This window comes from Lissotriton vulgaris, chromosome 9 (genome assembly GCF_964263255.1).
Source record: "Lissotriton vulgaris chromosome 9, aLisVul1.2, whole genome shotgun sequence".
Taxonomy (NCBI): Eukaryota; Metazoa; Chordata; class Amphibia; order Caudata; family Salamandridae; genus Lissotriton; species Lissotriton vulgaris.
The window spans coordinates 732,161,042-732,187,974 of record NC_141697.1 but is presented as its reverse complement, the minus strand read 5'-3'; the positions used below and the strand labels follow the sequence as shown (position 1 = coordinate 732,187,974).

The 26,933-nt window shown below is 44.9% G+C and overlaps 1 protein-coding gene across 6 annotated transcripts in view; it reads left to right on the top strand.

Moving 5' to 3' along the window:
• CCDC9 (coiled-coil domain containing 9) overlaps positions 1–26,933 on the top strand; it is a 515,467-nt gene that overhangs the window by 321,387 nt on the left and 167,147 nt on the right. For all 6 annotated transcript variants that reach the window (XM_086938478.1, XM_086938474.1, XM_086938477.1 and 3 more), the window contains exon 13: positions 281–803. In XM_086938478.1, coding sequence (XP_086794604.1) covers positions 281–803 — 523 coding nt within the window. The remainder of the gene's footprint in view (positions 1–280; positions 804–26,933) is intronic.

Sequence of the window (26,933 nt, the reverse complement as noted above, 5' to 3'; positions counted from 1 at the left end):
GCAATTACATTACATTACTACATTTTGTAATGTACTTTGGTCCCTTAAATTTACTGTGGCTCGTCTTTCCATTCCTGTAGCTGTTGGTGGCCTTACAGAATGCTGCACATTAGTCACTGTGCCTTATCTTGTTTTTTTTCCTCCTTATATCATTTGACAACTTTGCTAATGTTTAAAGGTCTTGCTTAATTATTTTTGGGCTTCAAATAATTCATGAGCATTGTAACTTGGCAGTGAAAGATAATTTCCATTTAAATTATTTTGTTCCCATCTAATACAGAGAGAAGCAAAAAGTGTGGAGACTCCTACAGAACTGGTTGCTGCTCCAGATGGCGATGATGATGCTCAGTGGGAGGATGTCAGTGAAGAGGAAGAAGAGCTTGTTGGTGAAGGAGAGTATGAGGAAGAGGAAGTAGAGGAGGAAGAAGTAGAGGAGGAGGAGGAGGAAGAAGAGGAGGAGGAAGGAGAAGACGAGGAGGAAGGAGAGGAAGAAGATAAAGAGAATGCGGACTCCAACCTAGATACTACAAGTGAGAAGTCCCAAGGCCACGTGGGAGATGCTGCTAAAAATGAAAGGACTCCTGCTCCAAAACTAACTATTACAATTCCTGAGAAGGGTATGGTGGAAAGGAGCCCTGAATGCAAACCTCTCAGTCCCTTCTCCCCAGAAGAGGGGTACTGCCCAGTGACAGACTGGGGGGAGCAAATGGACATGGAGCTGCGGACACCTCAGAGCAGCAGTGAAGACAGCCCTCCCCAAGCAGATAACAGAACCTCTAACCCAGCAAGCGGTAATGCATCTGGTAAGGAGACCTGAGGGTGGGCTTTTTTCATTTAGAGCTGATGCTTTGAGGGTAGATAAATGTCTCCTTGCTGCACATATTGACCCTGCAGCTGTCAATATAAATGTGCAAATTAAAATGCTCTGTCTTATTGGCAATTCTTTAGATATATGGAATGAATTATTGAAACAATTGATCTTATTTTTAAAGTCTTAAATCCACGGAAAGGATAATTACTGCTCCAGTCTAAGTTACATACAACTAATATCATTCTAATTTGTTTGAAGCAGATTTACTTATGAAACATGCATTAGAATTGTCCACAAAGAACTGATTCCCTGAATCAGTTCTTTGTGGACAAAATTGTTAAAATTAAAACCAGCATCTCTGCTCATGCCTCACCTGCCTCTTCCCCCGCCAGCACTCCCTCTCACCCCATCACCCACACCCTATCCCAGCTTCCCCTCATCTCAAAAGAGAACTTCCTCCCCCTCCTGCTCAAAGTCTCTTCTGGCTCCCCCAGCGATTGTTGCCCCCCCTCTGCCCTGCGAGAAGCTTTTACTTCCTGTCCGGACCCCCCTTTAGCTCTTTTAAACAACTCTTTAACTATGGGGGTGGTTCCGGCCTCCTTCAAACGGGCAGAGGTGGTCGCCATTTTGAAAAAACCTATGGCTAATCCGTCCACCATGAGCAACTATCGCCCTATTTCCCTCCTCCCTTTCCTCAGCAAAGTCCTGGAGTCCCACGTTACTCAAACCCTCACTTCTTTTATAGAGGACTCTGGTGTTTTGGACCCCCAGCAGGCTGGGTTTAGACCTGCGCATTCCACAGAAGCAGTCATCCTCTCTGTGATGGACGAACTACGCAGGGGCGCCGACTCTAACACCTATCAGGCCCTGGTTCTCTTGGACCTGTCGGCCGCTTTTGACACGGTCGACCATGACATTTTGGTCGACCGTGTCAGAGAGGCTGGCATCCAGGGCACAGCTCTGGACTGGGTGCGCTCTTTCCTGACCCATCGCCATCAAGCTGTCAGGCTGTCCCAGTTCTCTGCCTCCCAAGTCGAGTTGTCTTGTGGTGTCCCGCAAGGCTCCTCTTTATCTCCTCTCCTTTTTAATTTATACATGGCCCCGCTTATCCGCTCCCTCCGCCGATTCAATGTCTCCGCGTTTAATTACGCGGATGACATCCAACTGGTTTTCACCATTGACTCCAGCGATCAATCTATCTTCACTTTTCAAAACACCCTTTGCTCTATCAGTGATTGGATGGGCACAAACCACCTGAAACTCAACCCCGACAAGACTGAGCTGGTTCTTGTCGGGGGGCCCTCCAATCCCTGGAACTCTTCTTTCTGGCCTGCCAGTCTTGGCAGCCCCCCCTGTCCCGTCAACTCTGCAAAAAGTCTGGGAGTTGTCATAAGTAACGACCTATCTATGACACCCCAGATCAGCGCTGTAGTTTCCTCCAGCCATTTCCAGCTCAGGAAAATACGTAAAATCTCCCGCCTACTTACCATCGATGCCCTTACTTTGGCCCTGCTTGCGCTAGTCATGTCTAGGCTTGACTACGCAAACGCGCTATATGTAGGCATTCCTGCATACCAACTCAGGAGACTCCAGCTGATCCAAAATCAAGCTGCTCGCTTGATCTACCATCAACCTAGAGATCAGCATGTCCAACCTCTCCTAAAAAGTCTCCACTGGCTCCCGGTCTCTGCCCGCTGTAAATTTAAGCTCGGTTGCATCATTTTCAAATCTCTCACTGGTCTTGGCCCCTCCTTCATTTCTTCCTTGCTTCATCCTTATGTCCCTTCCCGTACCCTTCGGTCTTCCCAATTGGCTTTACTTTCTGTCCCCAGATTCAAGCGGAAGAAACACGGTGGTCTTAGGTTTTCTTTCTCAGCCCCGTCTTTTTGGAATTCCTTACCTCTTTCTCTTAGGTTGCTCTCCCCCTACTCCACGTTCAGATCCTCCCTCAAAACGCATCTGTTTACGGTAGCCTACCACTAGTCTCTTCCTCTGTTATGTTATTTTCTGTCTCTCCTCCCGACTCCCTCTGTACAGCGCCAAGAAACCTAATGGTGTTAGCGCGCTTAACAAACTGATTTAACAACATTTAACATAACATAACATTAGTGTGTTATCCACTTTTTTAGCTGGAAGTGCTTGTGCATTTCATGTCCATTTGTCATCATGGGTGCACACAAGTTGCATTCTAGTAAAATGGTGCGCCACCAATCTTGAAATTTTTTACTTTTCTCTCAAATCTGTTGTGGTTGTAGTTTTTTTTTCCTTCTGTTCCTTGACAAACTTTCCTATTTTCATTTTTTAAGAGGCCTGCGTGAAGTACTTCTGCTAGTGGAACTTAGGGAGCCTTTAAAGCTTAACGCAGGAATGCTAAATGTTCACGTTTTGGAAAAGTATTGTTTTTTTTTAATGCTGCCCAAAAACATGGTGTGAAATTGAGGCCCCCCCCAGTCAGGTCATCAAGCTTTTCATAAGTATGCAAAAGGGAAATTAGAAGGGAACGACAAAGGGGCAGCTTGGCGTTTACAAAAAGTTAGACAGGAACTCAAAATAATGAACCTAGAAATAGACAAGTATTCTATGCTAAGCTGTCCATTTTGAAAATTGCCACTTTAGTGGCAAGATTTCTGCTATATTAATTGTAAACTTCTATATTAATCCAACCCTGAAAAATATAAGAGGATCCATAAGGGAAATACAAACATTCTAGCAGCTAAAAAAAATGTATATCCGGATGATGGCTGGATATTTAAAGGAAATGTGAATGCAAACTTAATGACTCTTCCATATGAAGATGGAGTAACTCTAATACAGTTTGAATTATGGGTGATAATACAAGCAGGTTCAACACCACAAAAAAAAGATAAACAAGGGGAGATCCTGGTCGAGGATTTCAATTCCGTGGACGTGGGAATCCTAAATTGTAGATTTGACCATAGTCAACCTGTAGGACGCTATTTTGGACTAGACGTAAGTAAGTCTCCTTGATTTTCTCTTCAGTATAATGGGACCATCTTCCTCCGGTTTTCTGTATCATAAAGGTTAATACTCCTCCTGGGAAAATCGCTATTGGGGCAAGATAAGAAGTGAAAACCTGAAAAGACAAAAATGGGCCTGCAGTGTCCAGGAAATATTCTCCAAGTCTGAGCTACTACTTGAACAGTTCTCAACGAGAAAAGTGGTTAAGCAGAATTAATCATATGGAATATTATCCACGGTCAGCGTAAAAACTAAAATACCTAATAAGTCATGTCATGTTATGTTATGTTATGTTAGGCGTTTTTATAGAGCGCATGGCTGCCCCAGCAACAGGGTGTCCCAGCGCTAGCGGACAGGTGAGCAAAGGAAATGAGGCTAGATGGAGGAGAAAAGTCAAGTTTTAATCAGTTTCCTGAATGCCCATTGGTCTTGGGTGTTGCGGGCAGCCAGTGGGATAGAGTTCCATAGTGCAGGGGCCTGGGCTTGAAGGAACGACCCCCAGCTCTGCACCGGCGGACACGTGGGACACAAGGCAAATGGTGCTCAGCAGAGCGCAGTGCTCGCAATGGAACATAAAGTGTACATAGTCCCTGCAGGATTTGGGGGCCCTGGCCATGTACGATCTTGTGTGTAATGCAGAGGGTTTTAAACTAGACTCTGTGTGATTGACAGCCAGTGGAGACGGCGAAGGAGATTGGAGGTGTGGCAGTTCCTAGGCAGGGCAAACAGAGTACATGCTGCGGCATTCTGTACCCGTTGGAGTCTTGCAGTGACTGTTTTATTTACGTCAAGCAAAAGACCATTGTAGTAAGCAAGGCGCGATTGAACCACTGCTTGGACTATCAGTTGGCGGGTAGCTACATCAAAGAATCCCAACATGGATTTTAAGCCGCGCTGAAGGCCGAAACATCTCAAAGCGAAACCCCCATAGCAATTTGTGTTTCAGAAAATCACTCAAACAGGAGAAAAGATGTTTACTCAGATAAATCAGACAAATGCTAATAAACACATCAGACCTCAAATTAGCGCAACGAGTAAAACCCATTCAAAAAGCAATTTGGAACACTAAAAAACATGCAAGGGACAAGTTCCGAAATGCAGTCCTGCGTGCAGTATAGCCTTTTCTCGATCCTTTTGGGCCTCCATCAATAGATTGGCTTATATTATATTGTAACTTTACAGAGCAAAATGTAGTTGAAGATCAGTGGGCCATATTTTTAGAGGCATTGAATAATGACAGAAGGATAAGGTCCATACCTTTTGTGTTTGTATCAAATTATGACATTGAAAAAACCTAGCCTGCTTCAACTGGCAATCTTCAAAGTTCTTTGGCCGAAGTATTAAGGAACAATCTTACGGTTTCCATCATCAAAAAAAGACAACAAAACAGGGCTCGAGGTCCAAACTGCATACCAGCTGCCCTTTTTAATTTCAACTGTTATTTTGGGGCATCTGTTCTTACACCACTTTTTAATCCCAGTTTACTTACACAAGCTGTTCTAAAGTCATGGCACGGTTCCATGCTCCAGCCGTTATAGAAAAAGGGTAATGTCTCTAATCCAAAAAATTACCTGGTAATTGCCTTAATGGACATGGAAGATAAATGCTTTGCAAATTATATTCTGCATGACCTTGATCAGGGCTGTGGAGCATGAATCCCTTTTTCATAAACTTATTTTTGTCCTGGTAATGGCACAGATCTTAAGATCCTTGCCCTCTCAAGCTTAACCACTAAGGCAATGCTCTCATAATCATTACTTGACATGTGCTTTATTTGTTTGAGAGCTGATTTCGATAAAGTGTTGCAACATCTGCTTTTGTGAAACTGTAAAAATGGAATATCCTCTGCGTTTGCTGAAGCCTATTCAACTACATCATACACATGTGAGGACAGGTTAAAACTGAACATGAGGGAGAAATTTTTAGAAAAATGTTCACCATGAATAGCATCAAACGAGGATGAGTACTGACTCCCCATCCGGTTTAATCTCTTTTTAGCAGACCTCAACAATGCCTTTGGAAAAGTGACTGCAGACTCTCTGGGGGTAGGAGAGAGTCACCTACCTAGTTTACACCACACCAACAATACGGCCCTTCTGAGTACAATGCCCATAGGCCTGCAAAGACGTCTTAATGAGCTGCGCACATAATTGTATCAAAAATGAGCTGAAAGTAAGCTTTGATATAGCACAGAGTATGATAATCATCCGGAAAATCAAAACGCAATGTACATAAATAAGTAAAAGTTGAACTTTGTAAGATTTTACAATTGAAACTGTAAAATCTTACAAATATTTGGTTATCATCTTTGACCAAACTCTTTTTAAGTTCGAAAGTCATTATTAGAATCAAAGACTTATTCTGTGGATCATGCATTAAAATCATTGCATACCAAAATGCAGGGTCTTTCGCTTGAGCCTTTAATTGAAAGCAAACTGGAACCCTCATTGTCCTGTGGTTCAGCAGCGCTGCCTGAACTCCTTACCTCATCTTTGAACACAATCTCCTTTGAAGTTTACAAGTAAGTTTTTCTTCTCCTCCAAACACCTCCCAGTGCCAGGTCAGGTTAGAGTTCGTACTGTGCAGTTGGACAAATGACTTTCAATCCTCTAACTCTTTCATAAAATAAAATTCTTCAGTGTACCTGCGGTGATCAGCCAAATTTGCTTAGGCATAACAAACAAGAACACAACCACTGAAAAACCCTGACTCAACCTCCTCTCATATTCATTAAAAGTATTGAAACTAGAAGATTTGTGAGAAAAAGCCACAATCTCTTTAAAAAAAACAAAAAAAGAGGAAACAGAAGTGCAAGAATGATTGATTTAATAGAAAAGCAGTGCCTTTTAGGAACACGTTCATAGCAACGGTCTGAGATCATCTCTTGATCTAGATTAATTTACCAAGGATATCTAAGATAATCCTGCTTTGCAAAAATTACATCAAAATTAATCGAGTAACAATTTGGAATTTTTCTCTGCAAGGATCGTGTCCGACGATGGATGCATAAGGGCCCCAACACAAACTGCAACTTTTGTGCTTATCATGTGAAATCGATTTTGCACTTACTATGTGTTTGCCTTGGTCTATTGTCTGAAACAATGACTGTTTAAACACTTTTTTTTTCTTTTTGGTCATGAAAATTCATACAAGTTGTCATGCCCAAAAAGCAAGTCTAAATGGTGCCAATCCTCAGCTCAGCTGTAGATTCATGGCTGCAGTGGAGAAGAAACTTATTCTGTAGATATGTTTTTTATAAGTGGTACTTTCACTGTTTATATCCTGATGGGTTTTGGAATGTGTTTTTTTTTTTTTCATTCATTGAATTGTATAATTTTGTAAAACAGATTATTTGCTACGTACTTAGGGCCTGATTTGGATCTCGACGGACGGGTTACTCTATAACAACGGGCAGATGTAATGTCCACCAAAATATAAATCCCAAAGGATATAATGGGATTTATATTTCGGCAGACGGGATGTCCGTCACCATTGACTGAGTAACCCATCCACCAAGATCTAAATCAGGCCCTCGGTGACCGTTATTTGCACAGGAAGCATTTTCAAGGGGGCCGCTGTTTGAGTTTTAATGGTTAATTATCGACAAAACTTTAAGTGCACCAGTTTCCCTTGTTGGCACAATTCCAGCTTCACCACGATGTGCAGTCTGTGGCGCTATTCTTATAGAGGATCAGTGTGTATGTGTCTTTCTTGGAATTGCTTCACATTAGAAATCTACTTCTTCTATATCAAGCGTCATGCCTTCTTAAAAACAAATATGTATATTTTAATTTTACTCTATATGACTTTATGGTTGGCGCTTTAGTTAACTTACATAGACTGTATATAACTATTACTCTTACTTTAAAAATCCTTGATAGGCCTCCATCAACACAGCTTCAATGCTCACACTCTTAGCACCAACACACATAATGCACTCCTTCCCAACTTACAAGTGCTTTAAACAAGGTGCATCCACAATTTCACACTTAAGCTATTCATAGGTTTGTGGATTTTAGTTTTACTAGGCATGACATGACTTTTCTGATGCCTCATACTACCTCGACAGCATCCTAATGTGCAAACCTGTAGAGAAATTGTGCTCCTTACGCAACCATCTACCAAAAATCCACTGAGGTGGAGGATGTAAGCGTAGGTCATTGTAAACAGATCTTGACTACCTTTAAATTACCCTTCTGACTGTTTAAATGGTGCTCTCCCTTTTTTAAGTGCTTTGTCTGGTAAACCAATCCGTCCACCAAGATCTAAATCAGGCCCGAAGTGTTTGGTTTAAAGTGTTTGTACATTTCATGTCAATTTGTCGTCATAGAGTGCACCCATTTGCCTTCCAGTGAAAGGCATTCCACATTTGTTGACATTTTAGACTTTTCTTTCAAATGTGTTGAAGTTGTAAGTGTTGCTATTTGTGCATCTTGACAAACGTTCCTATGGCTGTTTTTCTCTTAAATGTTTTCTGAAATCTCTTCCATGAATCAGAGCTTATTCAAGTCTGATTGGCTGCACTGCCTTTTGGTACTCAGACTTGAATATGGTGAATTATATTATACTTGTCGATTCTGAGTTAGTACCTCAGCTATCTACAAAATTTAATTTGGCATGTTGGTAAGTTATTTAAAAATTCAAAGCATGGAAGCAGCTAATCTTGAAAACATGAGTGATTTAAAAAAAAAAAAAAAAAGGCTTGGAATTGTTACTTTTTTCTGCACATCCATGCCCATTTTAGTTCCATATTGAAGCTTCTTCCTAACTGCACTTTCTTCTAAATGACCGAAGAGATGCATTGTGACCCTGTAGAAGCTCCATATACTAGAAGTGTTATCACAGATGAATAGCTCTTATTTTCCTCTACCTTTTGTTATCATATATATCATATGTTATCATATATCTGATATAACCGAGATGAACAACTATCGGCCTATTGCCAGATTACCCCTCCCAGCTAAAATCATGGAGGGCATTCTAAACACGCAGCTGAGTGCTAAGGAAGGTACTCCATCTTCTACCGATGGAGGCAAAACAAGTAGCCATTCAGGGCCTTATCCAGTCACGACTGGATTATAACAACGCCCTCTACCTCGCCGCCCCTGAGTACACGATACGGAGATTACAGACGGTGCAGAACTGTGCCGCGCGCACTTTGCTTCAGATCCCTCGACGTCAATCAGTCAAAAATGGACTGAAAAAACTGCATTGGCTACCCATTCCCCAAAGAATACAATTCAAAGCCTTATGCATTGCGCACCAGGCGTTCTGGAAAACGGGTCCTCTCATCACTCGCAACCTAGCGTCACACTACCTCCCCACTAGGAATTTGCGATCCAACCAGACCTTCACGGCCACAATTCCCAAAATAAAAAAGTCCAGAACTGGCGGTAGGACTTTCACCTACAACGCTTCCAAGCTATGGAACACCCTACCCCTCCACCTAAGGAAAAATTCCAATCTCACCTCATTCAGGAAACAGCTAAAAACGTTCCTCTTCACTGCTGCCCAATAACACCGGGCCACCTCCTCTTGTTCTGTTGGTTTCTTAGCGCTTGGACGCCCCCGGGCAGCAATCGCGCTCTATAAATCGACATACAAATACAAGTACCTTCTTGAGGATAGAAGAACATCTAGGTCCATCTCAGCACGGATTCCGGGCAGAGCACAGCACGGAATCGGCTTTGATCAAGTCGGTGGAAGACATAAGAAGAGTGATGGATGCAGGAGGCAGATCCGCTCTGATCCTGCTGGATCTCTCCGCGGCCTTCGACACGGTCCATCATAAGTTATTGATGGACCGGTTGGGGGCTTGTGGAATTCAAGTAAAGGCACTGAAGATCCTGCAGGCCTTCCTTTCCAGCAGGACTCAGACGGTGGCCCTGGGGGACTTTGAATCATGTCCATGTGTGCTTCCTTGTGGAGTTCCCCAAGGGTCCTCCCTGAGTCCGACCCTTTTCAACGTGTATGTCTCCACCCTAGCACCGATGATTCGATCCTTTGGTTTTAATCTCACAGCATATGCAGACGACACGCAGATTGTGGTGTCGCTGCTTCCGGGTGAATCAGACAGTACGGCAGACAGGTTTAGAGGCTGTATGCGAGAGGTCGGCAACTGGATGGCACAAAACTGTCTTAAGCTCAATTCAGCAAAGACGGAAGTGCTTCTTTTTGGTTCCAAGGATAACTTCTGGTCCCCAAGGTGGTGGCCAGAAGAAATGGGAGCCCTCCCCTCCCCAGTGGCGAAGGTAAAAAACCTGGGCGTACTTATGGACGAATCGCTGTCCTTTAAACCACAAATCAATGCACTATCCTCAACAACGCATTACGTGCTAAAATCCATTCGTAAAGTTCTGCCATTTTTGGCGGAAGAACACAGGAAAACAGTGGTAACAGGATTGGTGCTCTCCCGTCTCGATTACTGCAACGGCCTCATGCTGAATGCCCAACAGGGTTTACTAAACAAACTCCGGATCCTGCAGAATGCAGCTGCTTGCCTGATTACGGGTACCCCTAAGTTTGCCTCGGCAGCTCAGGAACTGGTGAAGCTACACTGGTTGCCAGTTCGTAAAAGAATAGTCTTCAAAGCACTCTGTGTGGTCTTCAAGGCACTGCATGGCCTCGGCCCCATATGTATGAAGTTGCTTTTCCATTGGTACAAGCCTACAAGATCCTGAAGGTCAGCTGAGCAGGCGCTGGTAACAGTCCCAAGAGTCAATAAAGCGCGCTGGAAGGGCAGGAGCTTTTCCTTGGGCGCGGCATTAGCATGGAACAGATTGCCACTAAATCTCAGACAGTCGTCGGACCTCTTATCTTTCAGAAGAGCTTTAAAGACCTGGCTCTTTACGCACTAAGCTCTTAGCTCTCAAGCACTGTGGTCAAACAGTTAGCGCCAGGACACCTCCGGGTAACAGTGCGCTCTAAAAATGTGAAAAATTAATAAATAAATGTTTTAAGTGGATTAGGCAATTTAGCAGAAATAGAAGTATGAGCAGTGGGCCTTAATAGCAGATCAATGAGTGTTCAATTGAACGCACAAATGATAGATTGACTGTAGGACATAGGACAGAATGACTACCTTCATCCACATCACACATCACATGTAAGTCCAGATAAAATTCATGGTAAAGAATGACCTCCTTATGGGTACTCTCTGGATATTACCTGGAGAGGGCTACTAATGTTATCTCCCATTGGCACAGGTGAAAAGGCCCCTGAACCCTCATTAGAATTCCTTCTGCTTCTTGGTAGCCACTTTCTGCCAAGCTCCCATTTTCAGTGTCCTCTTAATACTGATTAAGATACAAATGAAAGTGTCCTTGGAAATCATTATTATGAGTTAAGTGGTAAAAACACATGCAGTATCACCAAATTGGTTGTCAAAGGACAAATGCCACAGGTGAAAGCTGAAGAATTCCTCTCCGTAATAAGGCCAGAAATAATGTTCTGCAGAGTTGTAGAGTGCACTATAACCCAAGAGGGTATCCTGGCGCTGAACAGGTGTAAGTCTAGCCACACCTAGGGCCTAGTAGGACTACTCGAAAAGCCAGGTCTCCAGCTTCTTGCAAAATTCTGAAAGTGAGGAAGAGGTTTTGGAAATACCACTGAAAGTGGTGACACTTTATTGTGATAATAACAAAATTACTCTTTGCATAATTCCTAGAGCAGGGTGCTTTGCGAGTCAATAGAAAGTTTGTGAATTGCATGACCACATTTTGTCTAAAAGTTTTCTTCAGTATTGAATCTGTTGATTTGCGCTGATATAGTGGGCCAAAGGGAGAATAAGTGCATCCATTGGCTCAATACGAACAGGCCACTTCCCACAATGGTGTCGGCTGAAATCCTATTTTCCAGGAGGGTGGATTGGGTGGGGACAAAGAAAAAGTCTGTTAAGGGTGATAGTGTTATCATCAATTTTAGGGACAGCAGAGCTGCTGAGCACATCTGTGGTTGGGCACAAGTATGCTCGGATAATCAAATTAAATCACTGCCTCTAACTTATTTCTACCCTGTAAACCATAGGCCCCTATAAAAGCACTGTCAGTAGGGGAGAGTACTGAATTAAGGAAGGTGGGGGGAATTAGCATGTGGAATAGGTAGGATGTGTTATCAGGCCTTGACAATTGCGATTGACGTCAGATTACCCGAAAACAGCCAGCTATCTTAGCAGAGCTGCCCTGTGATATCCCAGGCAGGGATATGATTCTAGTGGATGATCCGGTAAACACTCAGAACAGGCCAATAGACTTCCAGCCCAAAAGTATATCAGCGTACGTAGAGAAAATAGGCTCAGACCTCTTGGTTGTTTACTTAACCCCTATTGATGAATCAGGAGGAATAGAACCATTATTAGCTCCTGGGGGGGAATATGAGCATAGGGCAGCCACATATACAGGATAGGTGCCTAGTTGTAGTTGACCAAGCCTCAAAAAACTCTACAAGTATGTCATTATTATCTTGGAATGTTGCGGGACTGGGTTCCAAATTATCATTGCCCGACTGGTCAGATTTCATTGAAGAACATGATATATGTCTCTTTCAAGAGACTTGGGCAGTGGAACCAGTGTTCTGACTGGGATATCTTACCTTTCAGGTCCCAGCAGTAAAGAAAGCTAAAGGCCGCCCATTGGGGGATTGGTGATCTGGGTTCGGCAGGCATTAGCTTGTAAAGTATCACAAATTGCAATATCTAACAACAATATCCTTGCAGTAAGAATTAGTTTAGCCTCCTGGAGATGCATGAACATATATAACCTCTATGCAAGAGGGCAACCGGGAGGGCACAGATCGTAGGTAGTGTCAGCCCTAGAGGACCTACTGGAGGCGATGCCCTGCAATATTCGTCCAATTGTTGTGGGGGATTTTAATACCACTTTTGAGCCATAGGGCATGAGGATCAGTGCCTTATGGAAGAGGAAGACTCTAAGTGGGGTATACCTAACCTCGAGATATTACCCATCAAAAAATGGACAGACGGCCATCCAAATGAAGGGGATGTGTTTAGGTAACCAGTTGAGGGCTGCCAATGAATGTACACCATCTGATAGGATGGGGGCAAATACATACAATAATGGCCACAGGGCTAGTCGATAAGATTATATGCTAGTTAGCCTAAAACTGTGGCAATACCTTAAAGATATGGTTGTAATCGATCGTGTAGAAAGCGATCATAATCCCCTCATCTCTATAATGGACGGGCTGCTGGGTGAAGCCCTACCAGCAAGGGATGGTGTATTGGCACCAGATCTTACACCATCCAACGACATGCGCCACCTCAAATGGTGCCATATCATTAGCCATAAATAATGATGTTAACAATGCATTAGTAGTGTTGGGAACTAGTGTGGATAATCTGGTTTCGCAATCCCTTATAATAGAGACCCATATAACTCTCTTTGAACGATTAAAGTCATATTTCTGTAAATCGGCTAGTAACAGGAAAGTCAAAAACAAGAAACGCCAAGGGTGGTATAATGAGAAATGCCGCCATGCCCGGGCCGAGTTGGACTCCGCATTAGAAAATAGGGATCCAGGTAGAGTCAGAAAGGCGTGAGACCATTACAGGAAAGAACAGACGGAGGCCAAAAAACTATGGGACCAGGGCAGATGGCAGGTTTTAAAGCAAGCATGCGTGGCTAAAAACCCAAAATTATTTTGGGACAACTACAAATGGGACAGGGGGGATGTCCAGAGCCCCCGCAGAATAATGTAGCCCAGCATTTATGGGTGGAACATTTTAAACCACAGTATGCTAACCTTGCAGATGAGAGCAATATGGAGCCGTTTCTGCATACATTTTATACAGGGGTGGTTTTTACTGCAGAGGAGGTGGACAGGGCACTTGAAGCTGTCACTCCTGGAAGAGCGCCAGGTATAGATTGTGTCCCAGTCGAAGTCCTCCTAAACAACAAAACATCTTGGTCTCCATATATTGGTCATGAGGCAAATGCGATTGCATGTGGCGCACCTATCCCGCCCTCATGGAAGGGGGCAGAGATAATCCCAGTTTTTTAAACAGGGCGATAAATCTGCTGCAAGTTATTATAGGCCAATCGGCTTAATAGACTCCATGCAGAAGATAATGGGTAGGTTGGTTTTATGTAAAGTACAGTCCTGGATGGAGGAAAATCAAATTTTAACTCTATTGCAGGCTGGCCTTCGACCCCTTACAAGCACAATAGACCAGGTTTTTCGTTTCATCACCATTTACTCGAAAATAGTAGTTCTGGGCAAAGGAGCATTGTATGCTGTTTGTCGATTTGAAGGCAGCCTTCGACCTGGTACCACGTAGTAAGTTGTCGCGTGTCTTGGGGGAGATGGGGATGGCCCCGGAACTATTGTCACTGGTCGTCCGCTTACATGAGGACAACCATGCCCGGGTCCGGTGGGGGTCAAGGTGAGGTTACTGAGACCTTACCCGTTGATAGAGGAGTGCAACAGGGGTGCGTTCTGGCGCCTACCCTGTTGTCGCTCTTCGTCAACGGGGTGGTTGACTACCTCTCACTGGTCTCTACAGATTCCCCGGTGCTGGTAGGTAATCGCATCCCTATCCTCATGTTTGCGGATGACACTTTAATCATCTTCAAGACACCCAGTGGCCTTCAGAGGGCCCTACACCGGTTTGAAGAATTTTGCTCAATTTGGGGTTTAAAAATCAACACGGCGAAGACCAAATTTATGTCCTTTAACGAACATAGGTCATTTCGGGGCAAAGTGTATATGAATAAAGCTCCCTTGGAACAGGTTAACGCATTTACCTATTTGGGTGTAACTTTACAGAAGAACATGGGCTGGAAAAACCAACTTGATTTGGCTGTGTTAAAACATAAGCAACCGTCAGGGATACTCGTATACAAATTTAAATCCTCTTACACTAAACCAAGTAGTCCAGTGTTGGAAATATACAGCATGAAGGTATTGTGCTCAGACCTATATGGTGCCGAGCTTTGGGGGTTAGTAAATTTAAATCGATTAACTGTAGCAGAGAATTCCTTTTTACATAAGGTTACAGGAGTACCGCAAAGCACACCTACGTGTCCACTCTTCCTAGATTTAGGAAGAAAAGCAGTAGAAGACCTGGCGAAGCTTCGCCCTTTATTATTTTGGTGCAGATTGTGGTGTACTGAAGAATTATCGCATTATGCCCAAGGTCTAAAGGACAAAATGGATGCTGATTCCTTTCATAAGATAAACTGGCTGAAGGATATAAGATTGCTTTTAATGAAACTGGGCATGAGTGAGATGTGGAATGACCCATCCAATGCTGATTTTCCCGCAAAAAAGAACCTGAAGGAAAAATATTGGGAATCGGTTATGTCATCGGCATGTACCAAGGGATTCTCCAAGCATCTAACAGGACGTTTTTTGGAACACAAGTCAAAGCCTGTCCTAGAAAAATATTGGGATGCTATTGAGAAACCACACGACCGAAAACTGTATTTCCAGTTAAGGCTAGGAACTCCACCAACAAGGCTTTTTTCCAGTAAATGGATTGGAGCAAATAACAGTACCTGCCCAAGGTGTTTAGAACAGCAGGAATCGATAAGTCATCTATTGTTTTTCTGCCCATTATATGTCACACCTCGCCGTATGTGGGTTAAACCCATGTGCAATCTACTGGGTTTTAGAAGGCATGATGATGCGTTGAGAGTCTTATGCACTGACCCAGCCTTGCCCATAGCTATTGCCATGGCCAAGTACCTGGGCTGGGCTTGGTCTATTCAATCAAAGGTGCTGAAATCGGCTAGCCGATAACAGATCTTTGTACCATTTTGCTGGAAAACATGTGGAGTATTGGGAATATGAAATGATGAAAGGTGATCACAGGGGAATTTTAGAATCATTTTAAAATATCTAGTCGACCGCTATAAAGGTAATTTAATAATTTAATTATTTAAATATGTTTGGTTTATTGGAATTTTAAGTGTGATTATGCATTGATGTATAGATGTAATGATAATTGCTGTGCTTTTATGACTTAACTGTTGAATAAAGCTTATTTGAATGAAATACATACTATACCCCCTAAGATTGTGAATTGCAAGTTTAATCTTAGAGTAGTATTTGATAGGTTCTAAAGTTAGTGAAATTCTCTTACAATAGTATCTGTTCCTCCAAAACAAAACAAACACTTTGTTAGACTATAGATCACTACCTCTCCATTACCATTCTCCTCTTTCTGGGGCAAATACTTCAAAGAATCAATCAGACATCTGTCCTCTCAGCCTCCTGGCCGCATGGCTGATTGTTTTCTGGCCAGGGAGAGGCAAAGAGACCACGAAAGCCTCAGCAGGTAACCACCTCGGAAACAGCTGCTCAGTGGGTGTTTTAATATTAGACAATACCACTGTGTGTGATGCAGTTGGCCATGTCCTGCTTTATTACCAGGCTAGCAGTGGTGGGTATCTATGGAGCTGGATAGATGGCTAACTGGTTCCTGACTTACTAGCCTGGTCTTGTGGCTCAGTTAACGTATTTGTTCACTTCAGGGACCTGTGTTGAAAGCCATGGTCACAACTCCAAATCTTCCGAGTCCTCTCAGCCTTTGATCTGTCCAAGGTTCATAAAATGAGTACCATTGATTTGGGTTACAATAAACGTATGTTATTGAGCACCAAGATGCCATTCTGTGCGAAGATAATCTTTACAATTACGCATGAATTTCATGTTTAGGTCACACATAGACACACTTAGCTGTCACTTAGTAATAGACTTTTCTATCCAGTATACTTAGTGTTCTTTGGGGGGGTCTTTCCTTGTTCATGATCCAAAGACTTTCTTGTATTTCCCAGTTCCGTGCTCCCGATTTGATGGCCCTCCTCCCTAATCTTGCTTGTCCCATCCAGATGAACATTTATGTCTCAGCATGTTTTGGTTTGGGAATTGTATCCTTGCTTCGCATATCTGGGTTACCTTTCAGTGCATAAGAGACTATTTTCTCAGCCTTGCAAACTTAGAGTTCCTTTGCTCTAATATGATCTGTTATTATCATTAAGTGAATCTCAAAAATGAACTCACTCTTCATGAACATATGCTTCTCTCCTTCTTTATTTTCATCAATACAATCTGTCTGCTTCGCTGTGGTCTCCTTTCAGTCATTCTAAATATGTAAAAAGTAGCCAAGTCAACACTTTTCACTGGCGCACTCACAGAAAACCCTTAGGGTTGACTACCTAACCAAGAACTGCAGCCCATGTATTGGTTAGTTCACATTGTGATCTTGGCAATACCATTCTTGCAGAGTAGCCATTCTTGCAGAGGTAGCTTCTCAATGCCATTGTATCTTCTAGAGTCTGGCTCTCATCTACAACTAAAAAAATGCAACTCTCCTCCCCCTATCCGTTCCAGCTTACATTGGGTATTGTATGATGCTTGTAACTTTTTTCAAGACATTTTGTAAACAAAGCAGGATTTATTTTACCTAGAAGTAATCAACTTCATAACGGCACAAGCTCAACATCAATCTTTTTCCGAAATGGCTGCTTCTTTCTGGAACATTCTTCCAGCTGGTCTCAGGAGCAAGTGCTTTGTGTACAAAGGGTTTTAGCATTCACAAACCCTATGATTCAGTATTTCTGATAGAGACTAACCATGTACAATAGTGAATGGTCTAACCGCAGATTCCTCACCTTTTCAATATTCCCCAGGCATTAGATTGGGTCTGTAAACTTTTGAGCAGTACCTCTGCGCACTGATATATGGCACTGTGCATGGGCAAATAAGTGCAAGATCGTCATCCTCCTGTGGTGGCTACGTGGAGTCACAGCTCGAAGGCCTGGAGTGACTGTGCGTCTAAGAAACCCAAAGGCCATATGTGACCACAAGGCAAAGCTCGAAGTCGCAAAGCACTGGAAGACTCCGCTACGAGACCCGTCCAAGATGAAGGGTCGGTCCCAGGCTCATTCCTAGTGGCAGGAGTCTTTCAAAAAATCGGTTGGCATCGCAATCGAAGTCTTCGGGTAAGTCAAAGAAAAAACATTTAAATAATCCAAGCAGGACTCTGCCCCTTCCTGCCATTCACATTCTCCTGGGAAGACACAAGGGCGTTGCAATGCCTATTGATCCCACTCTCGAAGTCGGTTGACCTCTGAGCTTTCCCTCAATTTGTCCCTGCACAACCCTAGTTCACGAGGCTGATCAAAGAGTTCCACAGTCCATGCTCCGACTCTTAGTATCTCTAAGTAATCCCTCTGACACGCCTACAGACCCCAAGGAGCTAAGAGACCCCCACCTTTGGGATATTGGAATCCTGCTAAACTTCGGTGTCAATTGGACCCTCCAAATCCACCAGTTTACCTCATCTGGCTCCTGCACCGACTCCGTCTCTGGAACCACTCTCCAGGCCGGTTCCTAGAGCCTTGACCCCGATGCGTACTCAACCATTGCTAGAGAGCGAGCTGTCGAGTATGCTCTTCGATTCAGAGTCCGCACCATTTACAACATTGTCGAAGGTCATGCTCGACTTCTGTCGCAGTGCCGCCTCCCCCACTTGACTTGCCACCTCTAAAAGGGAGAACAGATACATTGCATTCCTTATTTAGTGCCAATTCAGACAAAGATTAAAATGTGAATGATTAGATAGGGCTTCCATACCTCGAAGAAAATTTGTATGATTACCTTCAAGAAGCCAGTGGACTTGACACTTCACCCATGTTAGTACTTCTCTTAACTTCTTGTCCTGCCACTGAGCAGAGATCTACTTGCATAGTGGTCACCCATTAGACAGCAAAAGTTCTTGACCTTCAGCTCCCTATCTAAACCATCTAATGTGCCCCTCTTGCCCTTCAATCAGACACTCCCTCCCAGGGGCATGGAGCAAAACTTGCCCTCCCCCCAATCAATCGCCTAATTGTGATGAGACGCTACTCTCCTACCCTGGGTGACCTTAAATTTTTGTCTCCACACCCCTTCCTTGAAAACTTAGTGCTGTAGGTGTCCACGAGTCGTACGAATCCACAAATTGGATGAACACAAATAAGTTTCTGATTACTCCCCCAACCCTCCCCCCCCCCATGATAGGGAATCCAAACGTGTGGAAAACTTTGGGAAGAGGGAATTTTCTTCCACTAGCGTGGCCCTCCGATGTGTGAATGACAGCTACTGCCTGTGCTATTTCAACACTCTTTGGGATTCAATGACTCAACTCCTCCCAGATATCCCAGAAGACCGCCAGCCTGTCCTATCTCAAGCAATACAGGATAGTTATGATGTGGCCAAGTTCACAATTTATTGTGGCTTGGACACCACTGATTCCATTGGGTAGGCCATTGACACAAGCGTTGCCATTCACCGCCACACTAGCCTGCCGCCCACCGGTTGTTTTTAAGGTGATGTCCAGTTGTCCCTTATAGATATGCCCCTTTGGCCTGACTCACCTGTTTGGGGATATAACTAATTCTTCTCTAGAGCGGTTAAAAAAGAGCAGGGCCACAGCACACTCCTTGGGCTTTTCTGCTCCGCCTTGCCAGCCGCATCACCCCATATGTTCCTTTTGTACAAAGGTACCCCATACCATCAGACAATTCAGCCCCAGCAAGGTGCCCAGCAGTTTCACGGCCATGGCACCAGTCACTCCTCGGACAGGGCCAGTGCCCTACTCAGTCTACTACCCCCTACAGCCCGACTTGCTAAACCCCTTTAGCATGCTGTTAGTGGAGCACAGCCACCCAGTTGGTGGCAGGACCCAACGTTTTTTGCCGGGTTGGCAGACTATCACATCAGACAGGTGGGGGCTACAGATTTTCCGGAACAGGTACAACTTGCCCTTCATTGCCACTTCGCCGCTACTTCCTCTGTTGCGAGAGCTACTGAAGGAGGATCATCTGTCCATCTTATAGCAGAAAATTCAAGCTCTTTTGGCCAAAGATCCTGTTGAGGGCACCTGCCCCACAAGTAGGTTGTGGTTGTTAATACCTGCACTTCTGATGCCAAAGAAGGATGGAGGCATTCTTTCTGTTTTAGACTGGGGCCGACTCGCCACCTTCCTCAAGAAGGAAATCTACAAGATGCTCACAGTGGCCTAGGTTTTGGCTGCCCTTGTCCCTGGAGACTGGATGATGGTGTCGGAGCTGCATTTCCATATACCTGTCCTGCAGGCCCATTGGTTCTACCTGCGGTTCGTGGTGGGATTAGGGCTTTTTCAGTTTGCTCTGCTCCCCTTGGTCCCATCAGCGCACCTCAAGTGTTCACGAAACTGATGGAGGTGGTAACCGCACATCTTGTGAGGTCAGGGTTCCCAGTCTTCCCCAGACTTGACTAGTGGCTGTTGAAGGCAAGCTCAACCCTGGCAGTCCTCAACCACTTCCAGACTACAGTCACCCTCCTTTCATCTTTGGGGTTCACTATCAATATGCTGAAGTGACACCTGCCTCCTTCTCAAATGCTCCCCTTCCTCAGAGCCATTCTGCACACAGTTTGGTTTCATGCCTTTCCTCTGTAGAGAAGTGTTCAGGCCATTTAGGTTATGGACCAGATCGTTCAGTCACTGTCCTGGATTTCAGTGAATTAAACTTTGAGGCTATTTGGACTGTTGGCTTGAGGTGTTCAAGGGGTGGTGAGGAGTCCACAGTCATTCGGCTAGTCTCAGGTTAGGACTTTCTGTATTGAGGCTACCATTGTACCATGGTTTAGAGTCTTTGGTGGACAATCTTTTTAGCTGTAATGGCGCGATCGAATCTAGAATATTCTTCGTAAAACTAATGTAGTCGTTTGTAAGATCGACATCTTACATTGCTGTAGGAGGAGGCAGGATGTTATCACTGAGGGATGTCAATTCATTGCGGTTAATGTTTCACATACTCCTTTACCAGAGTTTGGATTTCGTTAATTGAGCTGTGTTTGCTTTCACAGATTCAGTGATGAGGAATGTGATGCAGTGGTGGTTAGACCCGTCACAGGGGAGAATAGATTCACGTTGAATAGAGTTGCCCTCACAATGATAAGATCTAAGGTGCCTCCCCTGTTGTGTGCGAGGCTGTCACATATTTGGATCAGGTTAAGGTCCACAAGAAAGGTTTTAAGGCTGTTAAGTGCAGGGTCTTTCAAATCATTCCAATGGTGGTTGAAGTCTCTGAGGAACATTTGGGTACAATTAGGTCCAGTATTTGTTGCAATGAGTACCATTATTTGTTCTATGAAGGAAAGGTGATCTCCTGAAGGGTGGTAGATTGTGTGTAGTTTGCATAATTGCCTGTTACATGTGCTATTGATGCAGAAGTATTTGCATGAGGACAGAACAGGGTATTTTGACTGTTTAACTGATAGGCTGTTGCAGTGTATGCAGGCAATGCCTCCACCTGGTCTGCTGCGGATATCTAATCTAGTGATGCCTTGGTTAGAAGGGACTAGTATAGGCCTCGGTTCTTTGTAGGTTTGCTGGAATTGATTGGATTAGACTCTAATTGATTTATTATGTCATCAGAGTGTGATGAGTTTTATGATAGGAGGAGGGAGTGGAGATCTTTTTTGGATAGTGGATCTTTTCGTCTAATGGGCGACTGGGCGATTCGGTGTAAGGTTCTCCATTTCAGGTGCTGGGACCTCAAGAAGGTGAGATCAAGGTGGTTGGGAGGTGTGTTGGAGGCATGGTGAGGTGGTTGGTGAATTAGTCATGAATAAGACTGCAAACAAAAATGTGGGAAGACTGAGATAGTAGTTAGGATGGGATTTGGCCCCAAATTCGGAGGCTGGCTAAACCTGCTATATCAGGATCCGTTCGCACAGGTGAGAGCCAACTGGACAATCTGGTGTCACTTCTCGCTGGGTAGGGGGAATAGCCAGGGCTGTCACCACTACTGTTTGCTTTGGCAGTAGAGCCGTTGGCGTATTGGATCAGAGAAGAACCGATGGTATGGGGTATTAGGGCACCTGGAGGCTGAGAAGAATGCATCTCTCTCTATACTGACGATATACTTCTCTGTTCATCGAGGCCCTATTTTTGTATTGCACGAGTGCTCTATATCTCAGAGCTATTTGGTAGCTACTCTGGCTTCACTATGAATTGAATCACATCGATTGTGCTGCCCCTGTTGGGACCCACACTGAGACTGCCAGCAAGCTGCGCTGCCCCCTTGGTAGAGAGAGGCTTTAAGTATCGAAGCATATACATAACCCGATGCCCCCAGTCATTCCTACAGGAAAATCTCTTTCCCCCTACTACAAAGATTTCACACAGATACAGGCCACTGGCGTAGGCTCCCCCTGTCTTTGTTGGGAAGAGCAGCGCTGTGCAAAATTATGACTTTGCCGCACCTCCTCTATGTGCTACAAAACACGCCCTATCCGGTCCCGGCTTCCTTCTTTAGACAGATAGCTCAGAAACTCCGTAGCTTAATATGGCAAGGAGGGACACCTAGAATAGTGTTTAACAAGCTGCAAAGATGAGTATATGACGAGGGACTAGCGATCCCTGGCGCTAGACTGTACTATTGGGCCTCCCAGTTGATGGTAATAAATGAGTGAACTTCTAGGGGGAAAGAAGAGCCAGCCTATAAAATGGATAGAGAAGCAATGGCCAATGGGAATCATGAATCCCTTTTGTATGCCTGCAGACTTCATTGGAAGTTGCAGGTTCATACTGCAACTGTGATAGAATGCTGGATTGCTGCGCATAAATATTTGGGATGGCACGATCGCTTGACAGCAATGACTCCACTAGGGGTGGGAGGCCAACTGAGGTAAGCAACCACACTGGAGGGTTTCTCAGGAAGTCGAACCAAAGGTATTGAGCACCTGGGGGATGTGTGGAGGGGAGCAGCTCCTGTGCCCTTTGAAGACTTGAAAAGCGAATTTAAACTATCATCTACCCAGAACTTTCCCTACACGCAGTTCATGCATGCTCTAACTAGGCATATAAAGCGAGGGGAGACTATTCCTGACTATTCCCCCCTAGAAGACAGGATATTAGTGGACCCCATACTCGAACGAGCATTTGCAATGCAATAGGTCTCGCATTAGGAAAGTTTGAGCTATTGGTATTGTAAATGACAATTTTTTTATTTGTGTTCGTTTTGAAAATAGCGAAATTAATAGCTTTGTCATTTACAATGCCAATAGTTATACCTTTCGCAAATGTGACTCCTATAGAATTTGTAATGCAATATGTGTTGTATTTACATGACTTAGATGTATTGATATTACAAATAACAGTGGCTTTTAATTTTTTTAAATAATTAACACTTAAATAAAAGGTATTGTAATTTATAATGGCAATAGCTTAAACTTTTGTAAATAACTTTTGTGAAGATTATGTTCAGTGTATTTTATTGTGACGAAAATCCAAGAACAGAAGTGAAATATTAACATCTTTTTGTGACATTTGTAATAAAGCTTGAAACATTGAGAGAACATATTTGAACCAGTTGTTGTTGAATGGTTGCACAGATTGATGCTATGATAGCGCAGAGTGATGTTGTGTTGGCGACGAGTGATGCTGTGGCGTTCAGTGATGCTGTGGTAGCGCATAGTGATGTTGTGGTACCCCTGAGTGATGCTGTGGAGGTCCTGAGTGATGCTGCGGAGGTCCTGAGTGATGCTGTGGAGGTTCTGAGTGATGCTATGGAGGTCCTGAGTGATGCTGTGGAGGTCCTGAGTGATGCTGTGGAGGTCCTGAGTGATGCTGTGGAGGTCCTGAGTAATGCTGTGGAGGCCCTGAGTGATGCTGTAGAGGCCCTGAGTGATGCTGTGGAGGCCCTGAGTGATGCTGTGGAGTCCCTGAGTGATGCTGTGGAGTCCCTGAGTGATGCTGTGGAGTCCCTGAGTGATGCTGTGGAGTCCCTGAGTGATGCTGTGGAGTCCCTGAGTGATGCTGTGGAGTCCCTGAGTGATGCTGTGGAGTCCCTGAGTGATGCTGTGGAGTCCCTGAGTGATGCTGTGGAGTCCCTGAGTGATGCTGTGGAGTCCCTGAGTGATGCTGTGGAGTCCCGGAGTGATGCTGTGGAGTCCCTGAGTGATGCTGTGGAGTCCCTGAGTGATGCTGTGGAGGCCCTGAGTGATGCTGTGGAGGCCCTGAGTGATGCTGTGGGGGCCCTGAGTGATGCTGTGGGGGCCCTGAGTGATGCTGTGGAGGCCCTGAGTGATGCTGTGGAGGCCCTGAGTGATGCTGTGGAGGCCCTGAGTGATGCTGTGGAGGCCCTGAGTGATGCTGTGGGGGCCCTGAGTGATGCTGTGGGGGCCCTGAGTGATGCTGTGGGGGCCCTGAGTGATGCTGTGGGGGCCCTGAGTGATGCTGTGGGGGCCCTGAGTGATGCTGTGGAGGCCCTGAGTGATGCTGTGGAGGCCCTGAGTGATGCTGTGGAGGCCCTGAGTGATGCTGTGGAGGCCCTGAGTGATGCTGTGGAGGCCCTGAGTGATGCTGTGGAGGCCCTGAGTGATGCTGTGGAGGCCCTGAGTGATGCTGTGGAGGCCCATAATGATGCTGTGGTGGCGCATAATGATGCTGTGGTGGCGCATAATGATGCTGTGGTGGCGCATAATGATGCTGTGGTGGCGCTGAGTGATGCTGTGGTGGCGCTGAGTGATGCTGTGGTGGCGCTGAGTGATGCTGTGGTGGCGCTGAGTGATGCTGTGGTGGCGCTGAGTGATGCTGTGGTGGCGCTGAGTGATGCTGTGGTGGCGCTGAGTGATGCTGTGGTGGCGCTGAGTGATGCTGTGGTGGCGCTGAGTGATGCTGTGGTGGCGCTGAGTGATGCTGTGGTGGCGCTGAGTGATGCTGTGTTGGCGCTGGGGTGGCGCTGAGTGATGCTGGGGTGGCGCTGAGTGATGCTGGGGTGGCGCTGAGTGATGCTGGGGTGGCGCTGAGTGATGCTGTGGTGGTATTGGGTGGTGCTGTGGTGAGAATTGGGTAAAGGGTGGAGGAAATCAAGAGGTATCAGAGACCCAGGAGGAGGAGGGAGCAGGAGAGCCGCGGAAAAGAGGAGCATGGAGGGAAGGGAGAAGAAAAGTATGTTAAAGGGGAGGAGACATGAGAGACGCAAAGAAATAGAAGAGGGCAGTAAAGAACAAATAGAAGAGAAGAGAAAATAGAACAGGAGAGTGGAGACAGCATATAGGGGTAATGAGTGGAATGAGGAAGGAAGGAAATTGAAGCAATAAAAGGTTTGTGAAGGCAGGAAGGAGTGAAGATGGCAGAGGGGAAAGAGTTGAAATGGAAAGGAAAGTGAGAACAGGAGAAGGGTAATGTATGCGATGGACAGTGTAAAATATGAGAGGAGAGAGGGAAACGAGGAGGTGAAGAGAGAGAAAACTGTGAGTGGAGGTACCCCATAGAGGGAAGGGGAGGATGGGGCAGAGAAAGGGGGAGTAAAACGACCTATGGATGGAATAAGGAGAGGATGGGCATGGGGAGAGAAGGATGGAATACCTAGAGAGGGAACAGGTGGAGAGTGGGTCATCTAAAAAGGAGAGAGTGCAGAAAGAGAAGAGAAGAGAAGTAAAACATCAGAAAAGAGGATGTGCGATGTAGGGGAGATGATGATGTAATTATAGAAGGGTAGAATGAAAGCAAGGGCTGCCAAGGGAGAGAAGTAAATGCAAGGGTGGCTAGAACGTAAAGATCACCCATGCCATGTGTGACACTTTCAGCCAGTCCTATATTTTCAGGCGGCAGTGCATTGCATTCTGGGATTTGTAGTTTCGCTTTTCCCACCACATTATGGACCCACAAATGCTGTAAATGGGAAGCCGGAGTGGGTGGAGGCGTCACACATGGTGGAGGGGTGGGAGTGAAGGGGAGGGGGTGCACTTGCTAGCTCTTCTTGAAATGGGTGGAGGGATGAGCAAGAGGGCTAAGAGGATGAGAGGAACGTGAGGAAGTGAGCCAGGAAGGCCTGGGGCTGGGGAGCACAGACTGTGGGGGCGGGACAGAGGAGGATGCGTCAGGAAGCCTGAAGTGAGAAAGATAGAATGTTATTTTATGATATGTAGCTGCTCTCTAGGTTAAGTTATTTTGCTGTCTATTTGTTATATTGTTGTGCATGGTACATAGCTGCTGCGTGTCATGTCAAGCAAGCTATGTAATATGCAGGTCCTGTGATACAGTCGATTTCTATATTATGTTATGATATGTGATATCATATTTAGCTGCGGTCTAGGTTATATTACATTGCTGCTTTCTATTGGCTTCTGTCCAAGACATGTTGCCTGTTATGTTATGTTATGGCTGGTTATGTTAGTTTGCTGCTCTCTGTATTGCGCTAGGTAACTGACTATTTGGCTTGTTTGTACATCTTTTTAGCACACCTTGCTTTGTTTCTGTGACTTAAAAATAATCAGGATTCGTATGACATTTTATTTGTAGGCCTCGCTTTCGTTTGGGCTCTGCGTCGGTCGGCAGTCCAGTATTCATGAATGAGCGCTTGTAGCGCTCTTCTCTCGAGGTGTCCGTGTCAGAGACCATGTCCTTCCTTTATGTTTACACCATCTTTGCAAACGCTTCTTACATTTCAAGGAATGCATGCTGTTAGTGTCTATTGAAAGTATGAGAATGAAACCGATGAGCATTGACCCAAAACACCCAAGTACCAGCCAGCGCGTTTCCTTTATACAAAATAGTTTGCCTTGGACGGTAGAGAAGGGGGATGGCGTGTTTGCTCCCAAATAGGCAGAGTCGGAGCGGCGCTGAAGCCGGGGTTGAAAAGGTGGGCGCAATGTACGTAATGAAAAAGAAAAAAAGAGGCAAGCAACTAAACATTAAATATAATTAGCAGCGTTTCACGAGTTTAATGGGTCGTTTTTTTAACCATATTTACACATCGAACCGTTCTAAAAAGCGCAGGTCGTCACATCGTTTGATTTCTGGATGAGATAGTTCAACGATTAATGTAAAATCATAATACACTTAATTTTCGGAATTCTAATTTGCCTTTTTATGGTAAAAGAGCAATGGATGTTAAGGTTCAACAAATACCCAGCATTGGCAAGGAGCATCCAGGAGGGGGCTCTCTAGCTTCATGGAAATAAGTTGTCACCTGCTTTACATTGCGTGCAGCATGTGGTACAGAAAACAGTGCGCTAGAAGAACAAGACGTGCGCGTGACAAACTGCCATGGGGCGGGACTTCCGTTTCCTGCTGGAAGCTCGCGCCCACGGAGTGGCTGGCTAGGAGAGGAGCAGTGGTGATGCGGGGCTCCCATGCCCGAGGGAG